This window comes from Helicoverpa zea, chromosome 7, assembly GCF_022581195.2.
Source record: "Helicoverpa zea isolate HzStark_Cry1AcR chromosome 7, ilHelZeax1.1, whole genome shotgun sequence".
In the NCBI taxonomy this organism is placed as follows: Eukaryota; Metazoa; Arthropoda; class Insecta; order Lepidoptera; family Noctuidae; genus Helicoverpa; species Helicoverpa zea.
The window spans coordinates 1,575,644-1,593,836 of NC_061458.1; the positions used below are offsets into that span (position 1 = coordinate 1,575,644).

Here is an 18,193-nt window from a genome sequence, read left to right on the forward strand (position 1 = left end):
TTAAATCATTTATTTATCTACAGCAGTTTAAAAAATATCTATACTAATATTATAAAGCTGAAGTTGTTTGTTTGAACGCGCTAATCTCAGGAACTACTGGTCCGATTTGAAAAATTATTTCAGTATTAGATAGCCCATTTATCGAGGAAGGCTATAGGCTACTTTTTATCCGGGTTCGTGCCGAGGTTCCCACGGGATGCAAGTGAAACCGCTGGCACGAGCTAGTGTGAAAATATGTGCGGATTCCATAATTTAGTTTACATGCTAGTGGAAGATCAGCTTTAGAGTCAACAGGTACCAAATTTTAGCAACTATTCAGTGGGATAATGTCATACATAAACAAATTAAAATATTGAACATGTCAATATTAGTTACTACACAGTTTTTTACACTTGTGTTTACAGGAAACCACTTGGAAAACCTTGTATAATCGAAAAATGGGTAGTCAATATAAACATTTGTTTTACATGCTTTTCCAAACCCAACATAGGGAAGTCATCCAATGATGGCGCATGAAATTGCGAAAATATTATCCAATAAGGGCGCTTTTATATTAGCCGAAAAGTTATGTCGTTTTGTTTAACAAGTCAAAAAATCGCAGCTGCAACGCTGCTGTCGCGAGGCTAATGTGAAAGCGCCCTAACACATATGATAAAAAGGATAGATAAAGATATAACACTAGAAGAAAGAAGAATTTTTGCAATTACAGTTATTAATTTGTTCCAGCTTATTTTCTAATTTTGGCAGTGTACAGACTATATCTAAATCATAGTATGTATGTAAAGTATCAACTAAGAAGTCTTGTCTCTGATTTAATAATGATACATTATTAAAAAGAAACTATTAAATTCAGCTATAAATAGTAAATTCACTCTTTAATAAAAGATAGAATACTATTTTACTATTCTATACTATTTTAGTGGAAAACTTTTAGATCCTAATTTTAAGTTTATGGCAACATGACCTGTTTTTAATTCAGAACTGCATTTAACAACCTCTATAATGCATACTTACACTATAGAAATTGGTCATAATATTTTTATAAGTACACCTACTTATTCTCCTTGAATATCTCAATACAAAAATCAAAAAGAACCTTCATGCTTAACGGCCAGTTTCTTCATCAAAAGTTAAAGTTAAAGTAATGTCTAAAGTAAAAGTAACGGTCAAATACGTTTTATCAAGGCTAAAGTTACAGCAAAACTAATAGAAAAATTGAATTTGACCGTTACTTTAACTTTCGACATTACTTTGACTTTTACTTTGGCTTTAACTTTTGATGAAGAAACTGGCTGTAAGTCAGTAATGAATCAAACAATCATATTAAAAAATCAGCCCACCATTTTAGGTAAAACTTAAACCAGCCAGTATAAATGATTCCAAATTCAAATTATAATGCGAATTCCGAATCCAAAAATTGTTTCTCCATTATTTTTTTCATCTTCTCTGGTATTGGCACACCAGAGTGAGCAGGCAAAGGGCGTCGCTTCCATGAAGGTTTCTTCTTACCACTTTTAGTCACACTGCTTGGTACAGGAACTGATCTATTTTCTTTGGGTTTTGGCGAAGCTGCATTCGGAACTGTACTGGTCCGTTGCCTTGTTGTCCTTGGTTCCACGTTCAGTTTATTTACTGGAAATAATTTGAGAACTCTTATTAATATACAAAGGAGGTAAGTATTTTATCTTCGGAGCTACAAGTAAAAAAGGTAAGGTGGATGATTAAGAATTGGAGAGCCTGTTTCACACTAAAGGAGTACAGTAGACAGCACATCAGTGGTAACTGTCATGCACCTTAACTCAATAATAATAAGTACGATTTTCCTATAACTGTTACCACTGACCTGAAGTTGACTGTACATAGGAAGCTGAAGACCATACCTAACTATTCTAAACATAAAGTGATCATGTCCATAACATTCTTTATTATCTTTACCTCTCAGTACAACAGAAAAAAACCCCTAGTACTTATTTTTATGTTACTTAGATTATCTACTCTTGCAAATAGAAAACACCACAAGATGACGAATTCGCCAATACATAAAGTAACCGTTCCTCCCAGCACTGCTTCTAAATAATTAAAAGTAAAAATATAAATATAACCTAGGTACGCTTGCAGACAAATCAAGATAAAGACAACCAAAAGAGAATGCATTTACTTACTTTTAAGGGGAGTTTTATCCACGGTCTTCTTGACCAAAACGGTTTTTTTAATCGCCCCAACCGGTGACGCTCTGCCTTTGGCTGGCAAGTCCTTCACATTACGCTGCACTTTAGTCGTCGGTTTTGGTGTTTCTCGGGGCGCCATTATAACACTTTTCTGAATAAACTCTTAATCTGTAGAAAGAAAAATAAAAATTATGAACAAATAAACGCAAGCAGCCACAGAGTAGCAGCTTTCGAAAATAACGTTCCTTTTCGTTTGATGTTTGATTGGTTTGACTTTGACAGTTACTGACATGAGAATAAATGATGTTTACACATAAATGTTTACAACGCATGTTAAAGATTTATGAAAGATATATGTTATGAAATAGGAATGATAAAATAAATATAAAAGGAAATTAAATCTATATCGTTACATTGTTTCAAAAGAATATCTTACTTTCAGATGAATCCACGCATCATTCTATATTCAATCTTGCCGCCACAACCGCTTAGTTAAGTGTTTATAGGACGCTTATTATGTTTTATTATGCTTATTATGTTTAATGAGAGTAGAATATAAGAGCTTTAGTTTTTTGCTCAAAAAATTTAGAAATATTTCCCGAGCCATACGTAAAAATATTTTGATAAGATAATTTGGCGGGAAGTTTAACTTCCACGAAACATTGCAAATTACTGAAGTAATAACTAGATGATAAGATTCAAAGCGTTTAAAACAATTTATTTATGTATGATTTAATATTTAAATCACAATTTACGCGCCAATACGAGTTTAAAGATAATAATTACTTTCGTAGCCACATCGCACGGGTCATTGACATTGCCAAGCGATAGGTAGGTTTTGCATTATCAGTAGCATCCATTACGGTGTAAATAGTTGCCAGACTAAAAAAATACTAGATGAATACATAAAATAGAGACATTTATAAAGCATATTAGAGAATGATAACTACATTTCCCAAAGCTAATAACAATACTGAATAATTTGCATATAATTAAATTCGGAAAATATGTTGTAAATCGTGAAAGATATTTATTTTGCAATTTTTTATCAACATAATGACATGCAAAATAACGGCAACATCGCTATTTGGCGTCCATCTTTAATCTTTTGATGTGTTGTGTTATTTTAACAAAATTGTAATAAAATTGTTATTATAACTTCTACAAATAATTTAATACAAAAATTGTATTCAAAAGTTTAATCTGACAGCTATATCATAAAATAATAACTTGGTACGATGTGATTTATTATTTTTTTATCGAAAGTGTCACAGTATCATTAACGTTTGTTCTAAAAGTTTCACTGTTCTTTGCTATTGACCTAGGTGCTAATTAATCGACCAACCTTCAAATGTTTTCATTAGCTTTCTTATAATCGGTAGAGTGTATTCGCGCTGTGATTATAAACGTGCATTGTTACTAAATTGTCGTTTTCCTGTTGTCGCAGCAGATGAAGTGTGCAAATGGATAGGTTGAGCCACTTGCGGGGAGAAGCGGGGGGCTCGCGGGACTCCACGCTCGACACCACGTCCCCGCCGAGCGAGGGCTTCATGACCGCCAACGAGAGCTCCTCCAAGTACTTTTCTCTGTCAGAAGTTGACTCTGTTGACTCAACATTCGACATTTCTTCTATAAAAGATGTGTCGCTGGCAAGCACCACCACTGACTCCGAAGGGACCATGACGAACACGGACGACCTGATATCCAATCTATCGCCTATTGGTAAAAAGAGTGATATTCTAGATAGCTACAAAATAGGTAAACAGATTGAAGCAGCAAACATTTTGTCTGGAGGTGTTGACATATTTGATGATAATGACAATTCTTATGATGGCGATGAGCTAGTGATTGATGACAATGTTGATGTTGATGATAAGTCTAATTCTGAGCTGAAGGATACGGAGGGAATGGAGTTTAAGTCTGAGGAGAATTTGTTAGAACCTACATTGATAAATGAGGAGACGGACATAGCTAGTAAAGATACAGAAGTGGTGCTACAAATTGATGGTAAAAACGTAGATGCTATAGATATTGGTAATGGACTGTACTTGTATAGGAAGGAAGGACAGGAAGAGCTGGCCGCTGTTCAGATTATTGATGATGATCAGCAGCAGACTAGCTTCAAATTCCTGAAAGTGCGGTGAGTTGTCTCTAATTAGATTTTATTTAACTACACATAACAAAAAGATGTAAACAAAGCACATGTAAACAATGATTTGTGCTTGAAACTTTACCTACAAAACAAACTATTGTCATAATATTGTCTATTAACATTTTGCAATATTTAGTAGAATCCTATAAGAATAAGAGTAGACCCCATCCATTCAAATCTTCTATAAATGAAACCATGGTGTAACTGAAACATCAACATAATTTGACCTCATTAGATCTAAAATTAAACCTTAAAGCTCTTACAAGTCACCTCACTTTTCATAAAGCAAGAAGTCTATAACAAGTTCATAGAGATATATGGTGCTAAACAGTAGTATTTCCCTCTATCAAAATACCTACTTACCTTATAGAAATAGGTCACAGATAAGAGAATGTTCAATTGATTTTTGGTAATGTAATTCTGCTGTGAAAATTATTTACTTCATTATATACAAGTTTTAAGGCCAGTAGTAATTAATACTTCCATATAAGATAGAAGTATTGCTTTGTTTTGATATCTAATATTAGAAAATTATTTATTTATTTGTATTTCAATTCTCTTGATAAGCTACAGTTATATTCATTCTCAAGTTTCTTATTTATAAAAATACTAGTCATATCTTATTTTCATTAAGGGAAACATAAACTATAGTTCGGCCATTCAGAGAATGCGTTCCTGACACGTCGCGATTGAACTGACGACGTAACTTTGCAATGGCGTTGCAGTTACGATAAAAATATTTTTGCTGGTTGTTTACCGTTTTAACAATTGAGGAGCATTAAAACAACATTATTATATCAATAATCAATGAATGTTATTACGTCGTCAGTTCAATCGCGACGTGTCAGGAACGCATTCTCTGAATGGCCGAACTATAACTTGGATCATAATTTTCTATCTGAATCAGATTGATTTATCTAAACGAGTGGTTCTTAACCGGTGGTCCGCGGACCACTGGTAGTCCCTAGAGGCATTCCAAGTGGTCGCGGGGTTGATATCCATCTTACATATATATCCATGAATCCATCTTACTTGTTCAACTGAAAAAAAAATATGTTTGGGCTACATTTTACGTAATTTTGGTTTTGAGTCTTACAAAATAATTAAAATTTCCCACTTGCTTCGCTCGCGTATTCAGAAACTGTGTACCTTCGTTTTTGCATTTGTCAACAAACAAAAAGTTAAGTACGTTTGGGCTACATTTTATGTCCGTATGAGTCGGAAAAGAATTTCGCGCTCGCTACGCTCGCGCATTTGTAAAAGCTACAAATACGTCCGTGGGTTTTCGACGCTTCAGATTGTTAAAAACAAGCATAGAAATTTGTTGGATGCCACTGCCGACATGCGTTTAGCTTTGAGTAGTGCTGAACCAAGAATTCAGAAATTAGTAAAGAGATTGCAGTCACAAAATCTCATTAAATTAAAATCTGTAGCTTTTAGTTTTTTGCAAAATAATAAAGAAATGAGTGCTAATTATAAAGTGTGCTTGTATTCTTTATCAAAGAACCCTCAATTTAGGCAAACCAGTGGGGTGGTCCCCGGCAAGACAAACTTTTGGTCAAATAGTCCCTCATGACTAAAAGGTTAAGAACCACTGATCTAAACAATCTATTTAGATAAATAGTAATTTACTTTAAAAAATAATTATCAATGGATTGCTTTCATCTCATTAAGTAATTAGTGTGTGGTATGCCTATTAATATCGCATTATCCATTTAGGTTTTATTTTGAATTTGTGAAGAAATCCCATACAAACAATGAGTTTTAATAATTAGTGCAAATAACAGTTAATCACTTGGCTATCTTATTTATAATGCAGTTAAATATTTTAAAATCAAGCAGGTGTAATCATAATCTTAATAAATTAAACACTAATAAAATCACTGGGTTCTTTATATAGCTGTAAGATATGTAGCTTGGGTGTTAAAATAGTAATTATTATTCATTGTATGCAAGCTGTACATGAAATTATAATTTCATATTGCACACTGGATTGCAAATGCTCAGTTTTTTATCCACAAAATTTTGTAACTACGCCGAAGTTATTTTTTCTTAATAAAAATATGACAGCTATTAAAAACTAATTTGACCAGGATAACTTTCCTATCCAGGATAACTAGGAAGATAATTTTTAGCTCACACAATTTATTTATAAACAGCATAACCCATCTTGGCGAAAAATCTAGAATTATTAAATTATTTTGTTGTTCACTCCTTTACACAGATCTCTGTCTCAAAATATCTACTTATAATAATTTTTACAAGATCAGGCAACAGCTCTGTCAAACACACTTGTTAAGCCCTAAATCTAATGATGATTTCAGAATGTCACTTACGTCACAAGTGCTCCTTGATACTAATCTTTTACTTAATGATTGTCTTGACTAATATAATAACATGTTGTGGAGTAGAGAAATCATTTCTTATTGTGTGTTTTCAGTGAAAACGCTGAAGGTAATTTAGAAGTTTATGAAGAAATAGAGATAGAAGTACCAAAAGAAGTGGTAAGGATTTTTTGTGAACACGGTTTCTTATAGTAAATATTTGTTTGCAATAAACCAATTGATGTATAAACATTTATCATTTTCCAGCCTGCAAAAGAAGGGAAGATGGCAGATAAGAAGATATCATCACATGTGCCTATAAATGATATCAATAAAGTTATAAGTGAGTCTGCCTGCAACAAAGTTGCTGAAAGAAAAAATAAAATACCAAGAAAAGAACCAATTTTAACAACTACCGAAGTTGAACTTGATGGTAATAAAGAAACATCACCTGATGCAAAATCTGAAGTAAATATAAATGGGAAAATGATGAAATTTAGTGAATCGCGCAAATCTCCAGTTATAGGAAGTTTTACACCCATGACATACCATTCAACTCCAAATAAAGAAAGAATACCACTAACTAAAACTATGGTTGACCAACAACTTCACCCTAGTAGACATTCTGATAATGTTAAGAAAACAATAGAAGTACATACTGATAGTAGTAAACAAAGAACATCGGAAACACCTACCAAAAACAAAGAAGAAGATGACAGTAAAGTCACTGAGGTAGAAAATATTGATACAGATCTTGTCATTGATGAATCAATTGAAAATGTTACTGTAGCTGAAGAAATAAATAAAAAAACCGTAGATGTAAAGAATACTGAAAATATTGAACCTAAACCATCGGAGTCAAGTAATAAAGAAGTTGCGAATCAAAAGAGTAGTGCAGTTACTGACAAATCTGAAGAAAATTTAATTGAAAAGACAGAGAAAGTTACTGACAAATCTGAAGGAAATATAATTCAAAAGCCAGAGATAGTTACTGAGGAATCTATAGAAAATGCAGTTGAAAAGCCAGAGATAGTTACTGAAAAACCAAAAGCGAATATAATTGAAAAACCAGAGAAAGTTACTGAAAAATCTGTAGAAAATATAATTGAAAACCCAGACAAAGTAACTGACAAATCTGATGAAAATGTAGTTGAAAAGGTAGGAAAAGTTGATGATAAACCAGAGAAAGCTGCTAATTCAACAGTAACAGATTTAAATAAGGAGAAAGATATATTAAAGGGGGATGTACCAATGGAAGTTGATGAAGTGAAGAAACAAGATAATAGTGAGAATATAGTAAATGTAGATGAAATTAAGATATTAGATACAGTTGAAAATACTGTTGATAAAGTTGAAGAAACGATTGAAGAAGTTATTGAAAGCGATAGTGATAATCAATTAAAGATAGTTGAAGTTATTGAAGTAAGTCAAGAAGAAGTTAAGATTTCTGAGCCTATTCAAATAGTTAATGATGATGTTAAAATTGTTGAAATAAGTGATACAAAAGATAAGGATATAATAGCTAAGGACAATACTCATGGTGATAGTCAAGATGAGACCAAAGTTGAAGAAATTATATACGATATAACAGACCAAGAAAACGATGAAATTGTTATCATCGACGATAGTGAAATAGATGAAACAAAAGTTGAAGAATCAACATCAGTAAACGAAAAAAGTGATAAACAAGCTGAAGATGTTGTTAATAATGAAACTGAGAAATTAGAAATAGATGTGACAGCTAAGAACGGGGCAGAAGATAAACAACACAGGAATGTTCAAGACAATAATAAGAAGGGTGCCGAGAATATTGAAGCTGATTCCACATCGGCAGTCACGGCTGATAGTTCTACAGAAAAACTTGAAAAGGATGATACACCTACTGCGAGCGAAACCGTTAAAAATAATGTGTCAAAAATACCTGTGGCTAAGCCAGATACGACTAAAGAATCGAAAAAAGGTGAAATGAAACCAACTAGCAATACATCTTCGGTAATGAAAGCTATTACTAAACCTGCTGATTCCAAACCTACAAACTCTGCTGATCCCAAACCTACAAACTCTGAAAAGAAGGTTGAATCAATTGAAAAGCCTAGTACTTCAGTCAAAGAAGTAGAGAGAGTCAAAGAAGATATTGTACTAGAAAAGGAAATTCCACATTCGCATATACCCATAAAAGAATTACCAAAACTGACAGCAACAAGTTCACTCAAAATTCACGAGCGACCTATACTTGTTCCTGAAATTAGACTTGTCAAGAGACCTATTGTGACTTCTGCAGCTCCTAAAACAGACAAGGTAGAAAATAAGAAAGAAAATAATGTTCTAGAAAAATCCCCCAAAAAAGAAAGCAGGGAATTGAAACAACCTATCACAATTGTTGAATCTCAGCTTACTGTAGTACCAATGGTAGTAGACAGTAGCACCAATGTCAAAATGGAAATTGCTGGAAAAAGTAATGTTACTGTTGCAAAGGTGTCTAGCAAGGATGTGAAAGAACAAAAACATATCCCACAAAAGTCGGCACAACCCATCCCCGAATCAAAACCTTTATCAGTCACTAAGAAGGAAGAAAAACATGAAGTAAAGATTAAGCCTAAAGATACAACTGAACCAGCCAAGAGCTCCAAGGATATTAAAGTTAATAGAGTGCCAAAAGACGAAGATGTTCAACCCAGTTGCTCAGGCACACAAGACGTCAGTAGTACATCAACGGACAATGTTCCTTCGCAAAGCAGTGACAATAAGAATGAAACCGAAGATAACAGGGACGATTCAAACGGAGAAGAACCTAAACCAGGTGGAAGCAAGAAGGCTGTACCTTTCGGTAAATGGACAGCTACTAACAGAAAAGAGTTTTTGGATAAAATTAAGAATAGAAATACAACCCCTGTCACACCAGCTGTTCCCTCTACAAGTACAAATCAGCTGAAGAATTCTAATGATCTTAATAGAAGAGATGTTTTGCAGAAAATTGACAGTCAAAGACAGTCGAGCAGTGCAGCAGCCTTAGCAAAAACTCAGGAAGCAAATAAAGTTGCTAAAAATGAACCTGCATTTAGCAAAGTCAGCCTAAATCAAAATAAAGAGACTAATCAAGAAAGCAAAACTGTTAAAGTTGAGAAAGTTAAAGAAACATCTGAAGCTATGGCTGAAAAAGCCCCCGTTAAACAAGAAGTCACAAATAACGAGCACGATGAAACATCTCAAGCTGCAAATGTTGCTAATGTGAAAAAAGATCCCGCTCAACAACGCACGGAAGTGAATTATCAGGATTTGATTGATAAAACGATTGAAGACATGATACACAGAAAAGTTGCACCTCCCAAAGCTATTCAAGAAGAACCAGACCAGAGTTCGGCCAAGGACCCTAATGCCAATCAAAATGTCAAATATCCTTTGAATTACGAGCCTACGGACCGAGCCACGCTCGATGAGATAGAAATGAAAATGAACGAATTACATGGTATTCCGTTTATCGAAAGACCTCCACATGAATTACCTGTTGTGCCTATCGCCGAACCCAAACCTAAAGTATTTACTAAAGCTGAAAAAGAGAAGCCGGTGGTCCCGAATAAAACTACCAAAATACCGAATCTCCTACCATTTTCAAATAAAGTCCAGCAAAAGATTGCAAAGGATAGTGTGATAGAAGTGGACTCTGAAGAAGAAATAATAGAGCATGAGCCTATAACGGGAGATATTAATGTGAATAAGAAAGTTGTAGCAGCTAAACTATTACCTAAGGATAAAGTCACGATATCTCGTGTAAGCACAGATAAAGCCAAAGCCGATGCTGCTAAAAAAGAATCGATTATCACTGAAAAAGATTTCGATAAATTCGCAAGACGAAATTCCATAACATACGAGAATCGTCTCACTGTGAACTTCGATAATAAGGAACCACACAATGTTATCAAAACAGTTGTAGAGAAAGATCCTTATCCTAAGAGTTACTCTAGAAATGACATCGCTCGTGCTGATCCCAAGGCTAAGATGCCATATAAATATCAAAATGTGAGGCAAAGTATTCAACCGCCAAAAGAACATGCTACAAACAAAGTAGGTGCAGCTACCGAAGATTCTTCTAACAGAAATCAGTCTAAGTTACAAAAGGCATATCAATCAGCTTTATCTGCAAAGCGCCAAAAGGAATGCCCCATTACAATAATAGAAGATAAACCAGTAAAAGTAGTATTTATGGACAATATGGAGTTTGTTCCAAATCAATTAAACATTCAAGGTCAACAACTTTCCCCTGCCAAGAAAATAGTCACGGAACCCGACGATATAACTGTTAGTACTCTTGATTCTTTGGAATCTGACGTGCTTGATACAACTGATGATGCAAAGTCTCAGGAAGAAGTTAAAACCAAAACTAAGCATCAGAGGAAACAAGTGTTGACTCCAGTTGATGAACCAGAACTGGAACTGATTGAACCAAGAGATCTAGGACTTGAAGTGTCACCCAAAAAGAAAAGGAAAACTGAAGAAGATAAAACGGATAACAAAGTCAAATACCCAATGCGAAAGAAACATTATCTCCTCGGCTCCAATGCTGCAGATGATAAATTCCAAAACACAACAGATGTTATCAAAAATCCTCTCAAAGAGACTATAAACCGTAATGATAATGGTGTTGTGCACAAAAATGCTGTTTCAGCTATTGACAATTTAGTCAAAGCTGCTGAATTACTTGAACACTCAGAAAACTTGAATATTATTGACTCTCCAAATCCGGATAGTCAACAAAGTACTCCAGTTAAAAGGGGAAGAGGCCGTCCGCGAAAATATCCTCTACCTGAAGGAGCAGTTGATAAAAATAAAGTGCCAAGCCCCCAAAAGAAACCACGGTTAATAGATGCCGAAGTTCCCAAACGTGATGTAGTGACAACGACGGACGATGATGATAGTGATGATGAAATTATCAAAGAAAACTGGACGATGGGGAAAATTAATGAAAATATCGTGTGTCCTATTTGCAACAAATTATTTAGAACAGAAAACGTAGTGTTCAAACATGTTAAACATTGCACCGGTCCTTCGCCTAGTCGTTCTGGCTCGGACAAGAGAAGTCCTAGGAGAATGAGACCATCTCAAGAGTCAGATTCCAAGTCGCAAGGTAGTCAATCCGATGATATGGATATTGATGACGATAAACCACTCGTTGTCAGAAAAGAAACTCCCAAGAAGCGAAAATCCAAAGATTCTGTGTCTAAACCTAATGATATTGACGATGTGATCGTCATTGAAGATACGCCACCGGCTAAAGAAAAGCCTGAAAAGAAAGATAAAGAAATTGATGAAAGAAAGGTTCACGAGTCCAGAAAACCTAGAGCCAAAATCTTTCACAGCAGCAATGATTTGGTTTGTGAATTCTGTGGCAAAACATTTAGGCAACTATCTTATTTGGTCAGTCACAAATTACAGCACAAGAAAGATGAGCCAAAGAAAGTGGAAAAAGAAGCTCCGGTTGCAAACAAATCTGTATACAGCTGTGAAGTTTGCAAGAAAGAGTTTAGGAAGCTTCATCATTTAGTTCAGCATCGGATTATTCATAACCCAAGCTCTGCGCCTGCGAGATCTCTAAGAAAAAGTTCCTCAGAACAGTCCGATACTAAGATTGAAAAGGAACCGGCTAATGCTAAAGCCAGCGAAGATGCCGGTGCAGGGTTCCGCTGTGAACCATGTGATAAATCATTCAGGAAACTGCACCATTTAGTGGAGCACAGAGAAACACACGACGGAATCAACAGACAGAAAATCACGCCTGTGGTTGAGAAACAAAACCACGTGGAGAAGGAAAAACCCATTACTTTGCACCAATGCGAGGTTTGCAAAAAATCGTTCAGAAAGCTACATCACTTAATTGAACACAAAGAGCAACATGTTGAAACAAGTTCAGAAAAATCTGATGACAAGAGTGTCAAGAGCTCGCTGTCCACTAGAGATATAATACACGAGTGTTCACTTTGTTACATGGTGTTCCCGAATGAACATTCGCTGAACAAACACACGATTATCTGTCAAAGAAAGAAAAGGCAGTCAAAGCAGAGTAAACCAGCGGAAGAATCTGAGGTAGTTGAATCAGTTGAAGAGACAAGTGAGTCTCCTAAAATTGAAGAAAAACTTGACGATGTCGATTCTCCAAAACCAGACATTGAAGAGGTAAAAGATGAAGACAGTGAACTGGTGATAGTCGAAAAGGTGGAACAGCCTAAAGAAACACCCACGCCGGTTGAACAGAAGCCGGTCGAAGTTATTCAAGAGAAAGAAAAAGAAATAGAGACCGTTCCACAAAAAGTAGAAACAAAATCCAGCGAGCCACCAGTGGTTCCTACAAAGAGAGAATTTGAAGAAACAAAAGATATCAAAGTAGAATCTGAAGAACCAGAAGTACCAGAAAAGATTAAAAAGGTTGAAGTTAAGGAAACTAAAGTCCACGAAACGCCCAAAAAGAAAATCCTTAAGGAAAAATCGGCAGCCAGTGCTAGCAAGCGTTTGAAAACTACGGCGGCACCAGTGCACCAGGAATCTAAACCAGCAGTAGAATCGAGCGATGACGACGAAGTCCGGTACATGCTCAACCCGAACTTCAAAGTCGAAGACACGGCCGAAGAAAAGGTCTTCATGAAAGTGAGAGCCAACAAGCGCAGCTCCTTACAAATAGAACGGCCGAACTCCAAGGACCTAGTCAAGAGAAGGACGTCATTACAGCACCCGCCCAAAATACTGCGCCTCAAACCCAAAGTTGTGGAAGCCAACCCGGTTACCGTCAAACATGTAGCCAAAGCGCCTAAGTTAGAACCAGTGCCTTCAACTGACTCTGACGATAGCGAAACTGTAAAATACTCGTTCCCAAAAACCATTCCTGAAAAATCAACGAAACCCGCACAAGAGCGCACACCTAAAGATGTAGAAAAGAAAACTCAAAAGAAATCGTTAGCTGATAAGAGAAAGTCTTTGAGCGGCATTGCCAAGAGGAAATCTTTGGGCAAAGCTGTCACCGCCAGGCACAAACCGTCGCCCGTCAAGCAGATCAAGAGAAGTAAGTTGTATTTATTTTGTAATTTTGAAACAAATTTATTTCCTAACTTGTAGTAGCAATATCGACATATTGGTAACATAAAACTTGATCTGGAATTTCCTTCGGGGATTCCTAATTGTAATTAGGAAAAAAAAAACATCATACATCACAGTACATAAATGTTTATTCACTGTGTCTCTAGAAAAAAAAAAATGGAAATTACAAAATTAGCTTTCAGTTTCCTCGAAGTTATCCTTATCAGTATAAGTTATCGGTACTTATTAGTACATTTTCCGTTCCAGGAACGTTAGAAGTGGAGCACCGCTGCGACTGCGGGCAGCTGTTCAGCAGCGCCGCCCTGCTGGCGCGGCACACCTCCCTCGCGCACACGCCGCCGCGCCTGCGCCGCCGCCGCGACCCGCCGCCCGACCCGCACCCGCCGCCCGACCCGCACCCGCCGCCCCACGACCACAAGCAGGCCTCGCGCAAGTCCAGCGCCAGGAGCGACAGCAGCACCTCCGCCAAACCGAACAAACCCGAACCAAAACCGACGAGAAAATCTCTCGACAAAGACCCGAAACCGCCAGCCGACGCCAAGAAACCCAAACCTGAAAAGTCTGAGGCCAAATCCAGCGTCAAACCGAGAAGAACGCCCGCACATCGAGGTGTCCCTGTACCAGAGAAAATGAGGAAAATAATGCAAAAAAATAAATAAATGTTTTAATTATAGAGATTGGTTCGCGTTACGAAGTTGGACTGAAGTAGTTCCCCTAGAATTCGGGACGTCGTTAGTGAGGGGACGCTAGTACTGTTTAGATAATATCACGCATCACAAGGCTCACAATCGTAACAAACGGACCATTGTTAAATAAAAATATTTTTACACGTTTGATGGAACGATACGTCAACAAACAATATTTTTATCGTGAGTCGGTTAGTTAGGCGTTGATCTTGTCTATATGTAAATGAGAACTTAAATAATAAGTATATTTTGTCAATTTGTTCTAGAGTTTAGATATTATGTATGTATAAGAGTAAATATTTATGTTTTTATTAAGATTAGGGATAATCATTTTCGTTGGCATTATCGGTTAGCACGCTGTAACTTTCAGTTAAACTGTAAATGTTTGCCATTCTACTATTCTTGATTTCGAAATGATAAGCAGAAATATTGCGAGAAGGTGCAAACTTTTGTTGTAAAATTATATTAGATTAACAGAGTTCTTAATGAAGTTAATAAGTAATGTTTGGTGGATTCTAAATGAGCTTATTATTGAAAATGTTTTATATATTGATTTGGAAGGAATTGTAATATACATACAAATGCTTATAATAAGAATTATTGCGCTTCCCGATTGCGGAGTTTGGGTTATTTAGTGCTTCGTAGTATGTTTTCATCATTATTGTAAGGGATTAGAGGAATTTGATTGACCAGATTTTTCTAACATTATTACTGAATTTATGTAACAGCACACCTTGATTCGGATATTTTAACACTTCGAGAGTAGTTCCAATACTTGCTGTTTTATATGAAGGTTGCCAGAACATTCGTGCATTCTTGGGAATATTTCGAATAGTTTCTATTTTGTATCGTGATTGCAGCCTTATGGTGTACCACCAACTATGAAATGTAAATTACTCGAAAAACCCACAGCACATTACCAAGTTGTTGAAATATTAGCAATTATTCTATTTTACCATATACATTAAGCATAAATCAATTCAATCGTTGATGTTAATACAAACGTGGTGTAATGTTGACGTGATAGTTGCAATAGTCATCAAATATATCAAAGTTGAAGTTAATTGCTCGATGTTAGCCCGTGTCGAAGATTTATCCAAAATTCTGACCAATGCGTCGTGTCTTGTTAGTCTATGAGTAGTCATACAATGATACTCCCCAAATTTATAGTGAACTAGGACCAAAATATATCAATTTCTCTCGTTTCTAATGGTAATAATATATTATGTTGTTTTTAATTTTAAATAATGTTTATTCCACTCTCGTGACTAACAGTGTAAAATGTAATTAATTGCTAAAATATAAAAGAGTAGTCCGTATTGTGAGATTTATGTTTTAGAAGCATTTAACATAAAATTTTATATATGTAGATGATATCATTATTTTTAATATGATGATGCAATTTTGATTAATGGGTTATAAATAAATTGTCTAAAATTTAGTATTGTTTCTTTATTTTTACATCCAGACATTTCATCCATAAATATATTTATTTGCTAAATAGAGATATTTAAATAATAATTCGATGTTTTTATCCTCTTTCGCAAATAATATCTACAATGCTAGGTTCCATCAGCTGTGGGTCTACGCATCTCAGTTGCGCAGACGCAAGCGCGTCTTCTAACAGTGCGTTCAGCAACCGTTCGTCGTTGCCCATACAGGACAACCTTTGTTGAAGAAAGTGCACATCTACTTGCAACTGTTGCAAGCCGTGTTTGCCGAAAGTACGCAGTCTGACGCACTCCACCAAGGCCTTCAGAGCTACCTTCAAAGCTCCATTAGATAACGCGGCCCTGTCTGCTCCAGCTGGGCTGAACACTTCAATTCGTTCCGAGAATATTCTGTTCAGAGGTGAGAACGATGACGGCGCGCGCGACCAAATCGTGCGTCGACTGGAATCGCTCGAAGGTTTGATGCTAGTCGGGAATAGTTGCGACGCCGCGCTGTCTGCACTTGCTAAAGTCTCGACCACTCTGCGGCACACAGCCCGCGGTCCGCGAGGTTCAGGTGCCCTCAACCAGTCTCGAGCCAACACCGATACCCTCAACATCTGTGCTGCTGTCTGTCCAATAAATACCACTTCAGCATCCAAAGCGGCCTGAGCAGCTGTAGACAGGTGCACCATAGCGCTGTTTGTATCCTTATTCTCAACTGTTATACCAGGAGCTGATTCTTCTAACAACTTCAGTAAATGAGTGTGTAATGTAGAAACACCACTCTCTTGCATTTCTAAACATAATTTAGCTAAAATTAATAATAATTCAAAGGGAATGTTGTTGTTTGATGTTTGTGTACAAGCCATCTTTTTAACCATGTCTGATAGGTTGACCATGGTCTCTGAAATGACTTTCCAGCATGTTTCAGCTACAGCCTTAGCGCACCAAGGTTTGAGACCAAATGAGAGATTGTTTTGTAGGAATGCCATCAGATCTAATAGTGAAGCTTGAACTTTCTGCATCAAGTATACCTGTAAAGAGTTCAGTATATCTTTTAAATCTGTAGTATCTGTGCCCTTGCTTGCCAAAGATTGTCTCACTTTTGTCAAACTGTCTTTGAATTGAGACTGGATAGAATTGTATTGTATTGTAGCTTTGTGGTTGATGCACTGTATGACCACATCAATAGCTTTGTTAGACATGGTGTCACTTGCAATGATCTCAGTCATAGCTTGCAGTTTCCTGAAGAACTTGTCAAGTCCCCTGATTAATATTTCAGTGCCAATATTGTCTGGTCTCTTCACAACCTCTTCAAATAAATTGAATACTTGTAACATGATTTTGTCAGCAAAGTCTGGAATGTTAGTACTCTCTCTGTCTTGGAACATTTCATGGTAGCATGATATGATAATACCCAGGTCAGCTAGAAGGGTGTTGTTGCATTTTTCAACCCATTCTAGTATATCAGTGCTTTCTACCATAGCACTCAGAGCTTGTAAGTGCTGGTCGAGCCGGCTTTCAGAGCAGCTAAGGAATATATCCTGGAGAGAGGAGTCAGTTTCTTGTAATTGCCTCAACAAGCCCACACTTTCAGCTAATTCAGATGCTGATGTATCTGGACTAAGCAGTCTCTCACGCAGAGTTTTCTTCAGCCCATATATTATTTCTGAACATTCAGTCTGAATGCTCTGGAAAGATGGCTGGTTACCATACTTTTGCAGTACTCTTTGGGCGTGAGTGTAATCATGAACCGCATCAGCATATCTGCCATCTTCAATGGCTTTATTAAGCTGAGAAGGCAGCAGGAATAAGAACTGGAGTTTATCTAATAATTGCCTCGTTCCACACAGTCTGCTAACATTGTTTCCACTTTCTCTCAAAGATTCAGATATCTGAGCGCTAAAAGAAGTGATTTTGTTCATATTTTCGCTTAATTTGTTCATTTCTTCCTGCATTATCTTGAAATCGGTTCTCATTTTGCGCACGGTTTCCGTCGCAGATATAAACTTGTTATAGTTCTCATATACTAAGGTCTGCATCTCTGACTGAAGGAACTGGCTCTGGGTAACTACCTCAGCTTCCTTATCCATGACTTGCTTCAACGTAGCACATTTTAACAAGCAATCTAAATACATATCTGGGTTGAAGTTACTTCCGTCAATATCTAGAGGATTTTCCTCTTTCTCCTTCGTTTCGGCCATTATAAAGGCACCTTTTTAAAAATATTGGATAATGGAACTAGCTAAAACGACACCACTTTAGCGTTAGTTTGTTTTGTTTATTTCCACAAATTAATTCGCTTTCCTTGATTCTGTTTTGACAATTACATGGCACGTTTGTTGAC

The 18,193-nt window shown here is 36.3% G+C and overlaps 3 protein-coding genes across 4 annotated transcripts; 1 reads left to right on the forward strand and 2 right to left on the reverse strand.

Annotated features, from left to right (window-relative positions):
- Positions 1-1,301: 1,301 nt before the first annotated feature.
- On the reverse strand, positions 1,302-2,432 carry LOC124631843. Its single transcript, XM_047166472.1, has 2 exons — positions 2,163-2,432; positions 1,302-1,632 (listed from the first exon to the last, which is right to left on the reverse strand). Exons 1-2 carry the CDS (start codon positions 2,305-2,307, stop codon positions 1,391-1,393), a joined length of 387 nt encoding a protein of 128 aa, XP_047022428.1. The 5' UTR covers positions 2,308-2,432; the 3' UTR covers positions 1,302-1,390.
- An 827-nt stretch (positions 2,433-3,259) lies between these two features.
- LOC124632060 (titin-like) lies at positions 3,260-15,854 on the forward strand. Of its 2 annotated transcripts, none has more exons than XM_047166713.1 (5): positions 3,260-3,401; positions 3,616-4,308; positions 6,761-6,824; positions 6,912-13,692; positions 13,974-15,854. In XM_047166713.1, exons 2-5 carry the CDS (start codon positions 3,632-3,634, stop codon positions 14,384-14,386), a joined length of 7,935 nt encoding a protein of 2,644 aa, XP_047022669.1. In that variant the 5' UTR covers positions 3,260-3,401; positions 3,616-3,631; the 3' UTR covers positions 14,387-15,854. The 2 variants fall into 2 exon arrangements, with proteins under 2 accessions (XP_047022669.1, XP_047022670.1); XM_047166714.1 differs by having other exon boundaries at positions 3,619-4,308.
- On the reverse strand, positions 15,851-18,183 carry LOC124632061 (vacuolar protein sorting-associated protein 51 homolog). Its single transcript, XM_047166716.1, has one exon. The coding sequence runs from the start codon at positions 18,048-18,050 to the stop codon at positions 15,945-15,947; it is 2,106 nt and encodes a 701-aa protein (XP_047022672.1). The 5' UTR covers positions 18,051-18,183; the 3' UTR covers positions 15,851-15,944.
- Positions 18,184-18,193: the final 10 nt, after the last annotated feature.